The following is an 11,344-nucleotide window of genomic DNA, read 5'->3' on the forward strand; positions in this document are numbered from 1 at the left end:
TAACCATCTTGCCACCTCCCTGTAAATTCCCTGTCAAACGTTTTTCATCATATAGCACACTTCCTACAGTATCAGTTTACATTTGTGTGCCATGATTAAACAGGTGACAATCGGGAAGTTTCCACCAGACTGGAAAGGAAGCGGATGCTGTGATGATCAGTAAAAGCTGCATCCAGCATTGTGCCTCGTTTTCTCCTCGCTCCCATCTGCAGTGCCCCGCACTGCTTGCCATGCTCAAATTCCACCCCAACGACTGCAATCCGGTCTCTCCCTTGCCTCTCTCCTTCACTCATCTGATCTTGACTGTTAAGGAGAAATCTTACTAACCGCGTGTGAAGTTACTAGTTACATGAAGTTACTGGTTACAATGCTAGCTGCTAGGACTTTTGTGGCACTGTGCTCACCGCAGTGGTTAACAAATGAAACAAGTTCATAGTATTGATTTTAAAAAACGCAATTGGTTCCAAGGAAGAAGAGAGCATTATTTAGCTCTTGTAGGCAGAATTCAATGTGGTACAGCTACCAGTGTGGGCACCCTGGGCAGAGCTCCATATGGTCCTCTAAGTCAGTCATTTAGGCAGAAGGTATTGTGGGACTGTCCAATTTCAGTGGCAGTGAGCAGGTTAGCTTATCTCTAAATTCTTTGTTCTTTCCACCCTGGATCCCACACATATTTTTGAGCACTCTTGCTGAGGACCACCTACACGCTGTCTGGGGCCACCCAGGGCCTGCACAGCTGTGAGGCAGCAGCAGCCTCACTATTCGCACCCATGCCCGATCGTTGGCTTGTTGCAGACCTGTGGCACGCCTCCAGGAGCCTCCTGTTCCGAGACTGAGTGTGGCGGCCCCAACTGCAGAACTGACGATGGAGAAAAGAAGTGTGGAGGGCCTGGCTGTGGCGGGCTGGTCACCGTGGCCCACAACGCCTGGCAGAAAGCCATGGATTTTGACCAAGAAGTCCTGAGTGCGCTGGCCGAAGTGGAACAGCTCTCCAAGATGGTAATTCAGGGAACTGGCTAGATTTTGTTCTGTTTCTTTGCAGATCTGAACAGCAGAAGCCCATTCCATGAAAGAGCAGTTCCTAATCAAATAAGAAAGCTCATGTTCCTGGGGCAGTCAGGGGAAGAGGCGGGGGTTTTCTTCACACAGCGAAGGATCCATTTCCTCCTCATTCACAGGGAAGTTAGAAATCTTAAAATGACTAAATTACTGCTTTACATGGGGCCAGGGTTATGAGATCATCCAGCTGTGTCACGAAAATTCTTTCCTGAAGTATCTGCATTGTTTGGCAAGAGTTAAACAACCTGAAAAATATTTTAAATGCTAGCTCTGTCTCTGCATTATTAAATCTGCATACCAAGTAATTTCCATCTAATAGGACTAAAGTACTTGCTTGAATGGGACGATCTGCTGTTCTACACTTGATCTTGGCCAAAAGGCCGAGAAGCCATACGATCTGCTGTTCTAAATGGTCTGTCGACACTGTTTTCTGGACTGAGTGAAACTTCAATGGATGAGATGATTGGTTCTTCACATTTAGGTTTCTGAAGCCAAACTGAGGGCAGATGAAGCAAAACAGAATGCTCAAGATGTTTTGTTGAAAACTAACGCTACCAAAGAAAAAGTGGACAAGAGCAACGAGGATCTGAGAAACCTAATCAAGCAAATCAGAGACTTTCTGACACGTAAGCACTTTTCCATTTCGTGTTACTTTTAGGATATCTGTTCCTCAGATGAGAGGCCAAATTTAAACCTACATCGCACATCAGTCAACTTCTTACAGAGTGTAAAGTAACATGTCTGAAAATGAAAATTACTCAAGTGAGGACATGTTTTAAACTTATGCGTGTAAGTAACCTTGTTGGTTGTTGCACACAGGATACTGAAGTAGCAGGTATGAAGCCAGGCATATACTGTGATAATCTGGAATCTGTCATCAGAACCTCAATTCAAGGAAGAGGGACTGGTTATCTTGGCATTACCCCAAAACTTAAAAAGAAAAATTGCAAAGATCTGTTTGAGTTCTGTTCCAGCCATTGGTTCATGCCCCAGGTGCTTGCAGCAGCCAGGGCCAAGCCAGATTGCAGCCAGCAGCCCAAGTACTTGGGCCATCACTGCTGTGTTCAGAGGAGCATTACCAGGGAAGATCAGAAGTGGCATAGCTAGCTAATCCTCCGCCCTGTCACACCAGCATCCCATATGGACAATAGGTGGAGTCCCAGATACTCTATTTCCAATCTGGCTCTCTGCTTATGGCCTGGGAAAGCTGAGGATGGCTCAAGTCCCTAGAAGAGGCTCTAAGCTTCTGTCTCCAGCCACTGTGGCTGTTTGGGGAGTGAATCAGTGGATAGAAGACCTCTCTCTCTGTTTCTCCTTCTCTGTAATAATCTTTTACATAAAAATAAATCTTAAAAAATACACTTAAAAAAAAAGGTGGAGCAGGCAGGACTTGAACCGGCTCATATGAAATGCCAGTGTCACCGACAGTGGCTAAACCTGTGGCACCAAAATGCCAGTCCTGTAATTTTATTACCATAGAATATTATATATTCATTGCATCCAGTGAAACCACTGTGTACCTTAAGCATTCTATAGAGAAGAAAAAAATTGGTAAAACTTGTGTCTAAGACTTCAGTGTTGCTGGTCACAACACAAGTGTTATTGGCAACAGTGGTTTGGGCTTCAAGTTCTAGAAAACTCTCAATTAAAAAAGATTTTGTTAGGGAAGATGTATACTGCCTCTGTGAGCCCAAGAGTAAAGTCGGCTTCATGAGTCTTGGACCTTGGTACTTTTTCTGTTTCTGCTTTGCTCATCTTAAGCTTACCAGCGTTGTTCTCAGGCTAGCTCCTCAGGAAGATGGCTGCTGAAGTTCACATAAAGACACAATAATACCTACTGGAACAACAGACCACTTCCTCCTTTGCTGTGTCTTTCCCAAAGGGAGGAAACTTCCCTGGAAGCCCTAAGTAGCCCTAATCCATAAATATTACTGGCTAGAAATGAGTCGCACATGCAATGTATGCAAAAATATTACTAGAGAATGGAAATTGATTATAGTAATTGGAGAGTAATTAGGATTTAATGCTGAATTGACTTCAGCTATTCTTATAGGTAACGTTCATACAGTACTGTCTCACTCTAGAAAAAAAAGCCAAAACAAAGGGAGACTGGCTAATGAAAGCCAGTGGTTTCTGCTGAGAACACCTTTGGGATTATCCTGTGGAAACGATCATGAGTGGGAGTCTGAAAAAGTTTACAGTGTAAATAATTGAGGATCTGGGGTTGGAGTTGTGGGGTAACAAGCAAAGCCATATGGCTGCTGGCTGCTCGCTCTAACAAACCTTTAGAAAGCATGAGGTCTGACACGCCTGAAATCCCTGCCCCGTGGTCAGAGTGGTTCTCCTGCTTCTCTCACTGGATTTTCTTCCGTCATCTCCTGAATCTAGTCCTCAGGAACGCCAACCCTTTGTATCTGTATTTGCGTAGATCCTGCTGTAAACCCTGGCCTGCTTTTCCACAATCTGAACCACTCACTCCCCTACACTGTCACTGGTATCATTTTCTGCCCACACTCTCTCCACTCAGAAATGTCAACTCCTCATCAGTTCCTCATCCTACCAAAGTCTAGCAGTACTGGTTTCCCCACCTCCACCCCCAGACCCTGACACAGCAGGAGCCCGTGGTCTGAGCCTCCAGCGCCTGTTTCCCTAGCGGAGGACAAGTGGTTGGATGCAGTGAGCCGTCTGATGTTCATGAGTTACCTTTGCTCTTGGCAGAGGACAGTGCTGATCTGGACAGCATCGAAGCGGTGGCAAACGAAGTACTGAAAATGGAAATGCCCAGCACCCCGGAGCAGTTACAGAACCTGACGGAAGATATCCGGGAGCGGGTGGAGAGCCTTTCGCAAGTAGAGGTGATTCTACAGCAAAGTGCGGCTGACATTGCCAGAGCTGAGACGCTGTTAGAAGAAGCTAAAAGGGCCAGGTAAATGAGCACATGATGGGGAGGATTGCTTTAATCAGTGCAAGTTCTCAGGCTGACCTGTGGAAGCCTCTTTGGTGAATGTTTTTCCAGAGAGAAAGTACATTCTTGCTATACTGTCTCATTCTTGTTACTTTTTAGTAAAAGCGCAACTGATGTCAAAGTCACCACAGACACGGTAAAGGAAGCTCTAGAAGAAGCAGAAAAAGCCCAGATTGCTGCGGAGAAAGCAATCAAACAGGCGGATGAAGACATCCAAGGGACCCAGAACCTGCTGACCTCAGTAAGCTGCCACTCCATTATAGCCATGTAGCAGGAAATGCCCACCTTACTCTCTGATCAGAGAAATAACTTTGACAGTGACCTCTGAACAGAAATGCTTACAACTGAAAGGACTCCTTAAATCTAAGCAAACACTAAATTGAGCAGAAACATATTTTCAAGGGAAAGACGTCAGCCTCTTCATTTGCGCCTCCCAGAAAGCCGAAGGAAGATGAAGCCCCTATACTTTGAGGGAAGAGTAGACTGTTACGTCACAGGAAGGGCAGTGCTGCGCTCACTCTCCAGTCGCACAGAAAGTGCCCTGCTCTTGTCATAGTCCCAAAGACCAGTGTCCTGAGATTTTGGTGATCATTCTAAAAAATTCTACTCTGAATCTTGGAAAACAAAGAAGGTCAAAGTGTGTTTCCAGTATCCTATTCTGTAGAACAGACATCTGTTACACAATCTGTTTGGTTTACATGGAAAAATGGATGCTTTATTGTAAGCAGAATACTTAGAGACTAAGGAAATCTGTAAGAAAATACAGATGGCAACTCGGACTTTTTCTTTCCAGAAAGCAGTCTGTGCAGTAAGTTTTCCATCCACTCTGCATGTCCTCAGAGAATCTCTGACAGAAGACTCTGCTACCCAAGGCCGTCAGCTTTCCTGGCCAACCTTCCACATAGTCAAAGCTCGGGAGATGGACTCTCAGGGTGCCTCTCCTACCCACACTGCTACAAGCCTGCCTGGCCCTACTGCATTGCACTGCTCTCAGTGAAACAAGCCCCAACAATTCCTCAGCCACTATTTTCTCAGAATTACAATATTGAAGTTTTTAAATCAATGGGTGAACCTGGAGGGTGAATAATTTGATTTGAAATATTTACAAATTTTAGCACATGATTATACTGATTCATCAGGTTTATTACAACAGAGTTGTTTAGGCCCATACTTTAACTTTTAAGAAATCGGATTCTTTCACAAGCTAGACTGCTTATTTTGGCTAGCATTGAAGAGTTCATGCCTGCTGTGGGAGTTTACACAGAAATCCCTCTTCTTGTAGCTGCTTATCTACGTGTGTTCTTTAGCAAAAGCTTGCAGGTGTCCCTAAAATGCTTTCTCAGGACATGACGATTCCTGGGGGTAGTTAATATTGACACTTTAACGTCAACCTCAGCCTAGATAATCAGAAGTACCAGATAATAACAACATGCATGCATGCATGAGTTATAGCAGAGACTAAATGACAATTCATATAAGCTCTACTGAAATTGTATGTTGTTTTTAGTAATTACTTTTTTGGGGTCTCAAGTAAGAGAGCAGGGCAGTCCTTCAAGTCTTCCTCTCAGACGGTAGTGCTCCCTATCAGACTAACGGCCCGTGCCATGACCCTTGCCCCTTGCAGATTGAGTCTGAGACAGCAGCTTCGGAGGAGACCCTGTTCAACGCCTCCCGGCGCATCAGTGAGCTGGAGAGAAACATGGAAGAACTGAAGCGGAAGGCTGCCCAGAACTCCGGAGAGGCTGAATATATTGAAACAGTAGTGCAGTCTGTGAAGCAGAGCGCGGATGAAATTAAGAAGGTAGGCAGATGTTCTTGACTTCACAGACTGGGGGGACTATGAGCTTAAAATGCTTGTTCACAACACACATCCCCCGACCTGCGGCTGGATAAAGGAAAACGGGACTGTGTGTGAAGTGCCCCAATTAGCAAGACCTGGGCTCTCACACCGAAACCTGGGGCTGGGCCTTAAAATAAGTGCACTGAACTTGTGTTCCCTTATTTATTTTTACTTAATTTTTTATTTTATGATATAATTCTACGGGCTCTTCCCAAACTGCCCTGCCCTCAATTTTCACTATATTATTACAATAGCATAATATTTAGGATAATCTAAAGGGCATGTTGTAATTAGCTGGCCATTTGAGAATACTTTGAAGGCAGAATAGAAAAAGAAAACATTACTATGAACAGCTTAGGAGGAAATCAAATCTTTCAGTCTTAATGTTGAGTCAGCTACTCCTTGCTTCTCATTAGAAGTGCCAGATTTTGCAAGGGAAAATCTCCTGCAACCCAAATTTGCAGCTAGGAGCCGAAACGCAACCGGAGCTCCGCGCTCACTTCCTAAATCTGTATGGGCATGTTCACCCCCAGAGAAGGCTTTAACTTAGGGCAGTGGTACTGTCCAACACCCCATGCTCTTCTGAAAGGCTACAATTACTTCCATGAGAAATTGTGAACCACACACATGCACAAAAGCTTTGGCATGCCTCTTGGTTGCGGAAGACAAAACAACGAGCAGCTGTGTCTTCTGAGGCCGCTAAGAGCATCACTCTCCCAAGTGAGAACAGAATTGAAACGTCCAGAATGGTCTCTGCTTGCATAGTGGATCATGTGACCCATCTTTCCCAATCACAGCCCATTTCTCTCCTCAGCCACTGTCTGCGTGTCCAACTGCCTTACCCCCCCCTTCTTCCATCTCCTGTAAAATCTGCCTTTTCTCTGTGACTTCCTGGCTTCAAGTCCGCACAAGCCTTCTGTTAGCCAATACCAGACGGACTGTTGGCCATTTCTTTGGCTCATCTACCCTACTCATCTACACTTTTCAAATGAGAAGAAGAGCACTGATACAAATCTGAAATGCTTAAAACGTTTTAGAAACTCATGTCAATTGGACATTAAATGCCAAGGTCTCCAGGTGTTTTTAAATTACTTGCCTTTGAATAACCTGATGAAACCTGACCAGCCGTGGTGGCTGACCCAGAATGCCATGTGAGCTTGCTGTGACTGTGTTACTGCTCTGAGATATCATCACTGATACTATCCCCTTTGTGTCTAAATGATGAAACTGCAGACTCTCGACGGTGAACTTGGGGAAAAGTACAAGCAAGCAGAAAATATAGTTGCTAAAAAATCTGAGGAGTCAGCTGACGCCAGAAGGAAAGCGGAGATGCTGCAAAATGAAGCAAAAACACTTCTGGCTCAAGCAAACAGCAAGCTGCAGCTGCTAAAAGGTGGGTTGTTTCACTGAGCTGGTGTGTTTTGGAAGGGCTGTTTCATTTAAAGGGTAAAAACTGACCGCCAACCTAGAACCTTCTAAGGCAAAGACTATATAGCATTGATTTTTTTTTAAAAATCTTAACTGTTCTAACATGTTTCTTGTTTTTCAGATTTAGAAAGAAAATATGAGGAAAATCAAAAAAAATTAGAAGATAAAGCTCAAGAACTCATGAGCTTGGAAGGCGAGGTCCGTTCGCTCCTAAAGGACATAAGCCAAAAAGTTGCTGTTTACAGCACCTGCTTGTAACACAGGAGAGGGGCTCAGGAGTACGTACCACCTGAGGTGACCAAAGCCAAGCAGCCACATGATGAAAAGCTGAATGAGCGTCCAAACAACACTCTTGACCTATTTAATATTTTTAATCACCAAACTTTGTATGGAGCCAAATAAAATAGTGCTTTTGTATAAATATGTAACTCTTAAAATTCATTGTTACTTTTACTGATTTAGTGATCATCAGTCCTTTTATTTCAAGAATGTTATTTGCACTATAAACAGATTTATAAATAAGCTTACTGCCTCTATGAAGACCTTAATAAACTATTGCTCACCTGCTTCTTAGGCCAATATCCTCCTCCTAAAACCCTCCTGGGAGGGCCACGTTGGGAAGGATAAGGAGGGAGACAGCCCAGCGCCCCTTCACCATTTCAGAGGCTGCTCAGCTGCACCCATCACATTAAAGTAAGAAACAAGAAGTAATGACTTCCAGAAAGTCAGGAGGGTGGACTGGGGCTTGTCCTTTGTGCCACCTAGGATAGGAAAGGTTGACTTTTCACACACTGCTCTTGCAAACTGAACAATGCTCTCAAGATTCTCTGCTGGGGTCCACAGCCACTAGTCCATAGGGAAGAGAAAATTGCTGGGCTGTAACTGCCAGGTCTATGGTAACTTGATGGCTCATGCTGGATGCTGACAGCCTGCCCCAAAGTGTTGCCCAAACATGTCTTAGAGCAAGATTATTCTGCAGACCACTTAACAACTACCCACACCGCTTCAACTACAACTAGGCCTAGGACAAAAACTGTAATTTAAATACCAAGGCTATTTTTCTCTGGTCCAGGACAATTACTTGTCCCTTTATTTAGACAATCATCCTATTAGAGCAACTCTTCCTTTTTTTTCCAAGTATTTTACTTAAAAGTAGCAAACCTCTCTACTTCTCACCATTCTTTTTCAACTAACCACTGAGGATCTCATTTTGAAATGAAAACATTGTATCAATGAACCACAGTCAACTAAACTCCACCCTACACAAGCTTAGAAAATGCCATATTACACTGCTCTCTAATTACAAGGGAGAGCAAAGGGACACATTTGAGGTTTAAGTTTGCTTCCAGTAGTGATAAGTAATACACTTTATCAGACCAGCCCTCTTCCTGGCTACAGGAGAGAAAAAGAAAAGCAACAGAGGGCAACTCCAAATGGCCAGAAGACCTAACACCGTAGCTTGCCTTTAAATATTTTCTTCTCTAGTTTTCACTTGAAAGAGAGTTGAGGGATCCTTCCATGTGCTGGTTCAATCCTCAAATGCCTGTCACAGACTGGGACAGACTAAGATAGGGGCTGCACAGTCCGTCTGTGTGCCCTGACGGGTGGCACCAATGCCAATGCTCAACCCATCCCCTGCTGCTTCTGAGGATGCACGTTAGAACGAACTGGGATCGGGAGCACTGCTGGGCTCTGGGAAACAATGCAGCCGTCCGTGAAGTGTTTTGCCTGCTGCATCAAATGCCCACCCCACTGTTTCAATTTTAACAAGGTCTTACTTAAGAGAATCAAAGCCATCTGCAGAGTTTGGAACAACCCCAACAGCCGGAATATGGAGAAAATTCCAGAAAGGATATTTAGAGAGGGGCCCCTAAATTCTGCAGAGGCCCTGGCAAAATGTTGAAAGTACACAGCAATGCTCACTAGGAAAAAAAAACTATGTGTGGACTTTAACAGAATGTCATCCCATATTTACAGAATACATTCTTATTAACACATCAACCACTCTGCATGACAGACTGTGTTAGGCCCCAAGACAAGCTTCAGTTCAATAAATAAAAAGGAATCTAAAAATCCCATACAAAAAAATCAAAATGGAAATATATTAAAACACACTTGATACAGGAAAAGAAGTATTAAGAGGAGAGTTTATAGTAATGAGTGCCTACATCAGTAAGATAACCTGACAGTAGAGCTTATGAACAGGGAGGAGGGGAGTGGACCACACCAAGCTCAAGATGAGATGGAAAAATGTAACAACGACAAATGACACTGAACATGATTGATAAGTGAAGAAAAGGGAGCTATTATGACCACAAAAAGTCATTTGGGACGATCACACACAAGCACACACTAATGAGGTTGAAAAATCTGGGAGAAGTGGATTAATTTCTGGACACGTGTAACTTGCCAAGATTGAATTATGTGAAGACCTGAACAGACCAGTACTGAGTCATTAGACTGCATTACTAATGAGGTCTCTCAAAGGAAAGATCTCCTCTGGGATCAGAGGCCTTCACAGCTGAGCTTAATTAAACTTCCGTAAGGAAGCACTACCACCAATGCTTTAGTTCAAAAACTGCAAGGCAGGGAGCCCTTTAAAACCTCATTCTACAAGGCTATCATTCTCTTGATTGACCAATATTCCTGATGAACATAAACAGAAGCACGCAACAAAATCCCAGCAATGAAATCTAATGGGGATGTCATTGTCGCTCAGCACATTAATGCTGAGCGACATCATCATCATCATCAGAGAATTGGATTGGAAAGCAGGCCAGTTTGGACTTGAACTGGTGCTCATATGGGATGCCAGAGAAACTTCTGCACAGCAAAGGAAGCAATCAATAAAATGAGGAGACAGTTAATACAATGAGAGAAAATATTGCCAAGCTATTCATCCAACCAAGGATGTGTATCCAGAATACCTAAGTAACGCATTCAGCTCAAAGGAAAACAATCCAGCTTAAAAATGAGCTCGAGATTTGAACACACATCTCTCAAAGGAAGAAATACAAATGAATAAAATCAGTGTTCAGTATCATTAGGCATCAGAGAATGCAAACCAAAACCATAGTATGGTATCTCACGCTGGTCAGAGAGGCTGCTATTAAAACACAGGAAACCACAAATGCTGGTGAGGACGTGGAAAAACGGTGAACACTTAACACATGGCTGGTGGGAATCCAAGTTAGTATGGAATAGAACGGAGGTTTCCCCAAAAAACCAAAAACGCGTCTACCTGTGACCCACCTATCCCACTCTGGGAATGTTTGCAAAGGAATTACATCCAGCGTATAAAAGCACCTGCACTCCCATGTTTAGTGCAGCACCAGTTACAGTAAGTCGCCATCAACCCAGGTGTCCATTGATGACAAATGAACGGGTAAAGAAAACGTCACACAGACGACGCAACACTATTCAGCCACGGGGAAAGAATCAAATTCTGACACCTGCAACAAAGTGTATTGAACAAGCAGACACACTGGAATACAACACATATAACAAGACATAAAGCAAGAAGATTCTCTTCCATATGTGGACATCAAATACATCAGCCTGAACACAGCAGAGTAATCACTACAAAGCAGGTATAGGAAACAGAGAGGGAGACTGGATAATGAGAACTATGCTGGCTGAGCAGAATAACATTCTAGTGTTTGGCATCACAATGGTGTAGCTATATAGCTCACAACAATGTTCCTTATAAACAACTGGAAGAGGGGAGCTCAAAGGCACCATGGTATAGAAACCAGAATGTACTGGAAATGCTAACTATCTGATCAGTCTATGCTGTGTGCGTGTGTCAAAACACTGCCCTATATCTCATAGAAAATATGAACTAAAATCAGCTTATCTTTTTTATCACCATTATTTTATGATACAGCTCCACAGGCTCTAGGATTCCCCCCCCCCCAAATTCCCCTCTATTATCACAATGCATAGATGCATAGTCCTTCATGAACATAGGGGCACAGGTCTGTGCCCCATCTACTCCACTTCTGATCCAGCTCCCTGTGTATGGCCTGGGAAGGCAGAAGAGGATGGCCCAA

At 43.7% G+C, this 11,344-nt stretch overlaps 1 protein-coding gene across 1 annotated transcript in view; it reads left to right on the plus strand.

Moving 5' to 3' along the window:
- LOC101531703 (laminin subunit beta-1) overlaps positions 1-7,559 on the plus strand; it is a 63,308-nt gene extending 55,749 nt beyond the window's left edge. Inside the window, exons 28-34 of the mRNA XM_004598582.3 lie at positions 796-999; positions 1,541-1,685; positions 3,778-3,985; positions 4,124-4,265; positions 5,649-5,825; positions 7,098-7,257; positions 7,414-7,559. Coding sequence (XP_004598639.2) covers positions 796-999; positions 1,541-1,685; positions 3,778-3,985; positions 4,124-4,265; positions 5,649-5,825; positions 7,098-7,257; positions 7,414-7,550 — 1,173 coding nt within the window. The 3' untranslated portion in view covers positions 7,551-7,559. The remainder of the gene's footprint in view (positions 1-795; positions 1,000-1,540; positions 1,686-3,777; positions 3,986-4,123; positions 4,266-5,648; positions 5,826-7,097; positions 7,258-7,413) is intronic.
- Positions 7,560-11,344: the final 3,785 nt, after the last annotated feature.

Source organism: Ochotona princeps, chromosome 25, assembly GCF_030435755.1.
Source record: "Ochotona princeps isolate mOchPri1 chromosome 25, mOchPri1.hap1, whole genome shotgun sequence".
NCBI lineage: Eukaryota > Metazoa > Chordata > Mammalia > Lagomorpha > Ochotonidae > Ochotona > Ochotona princeps.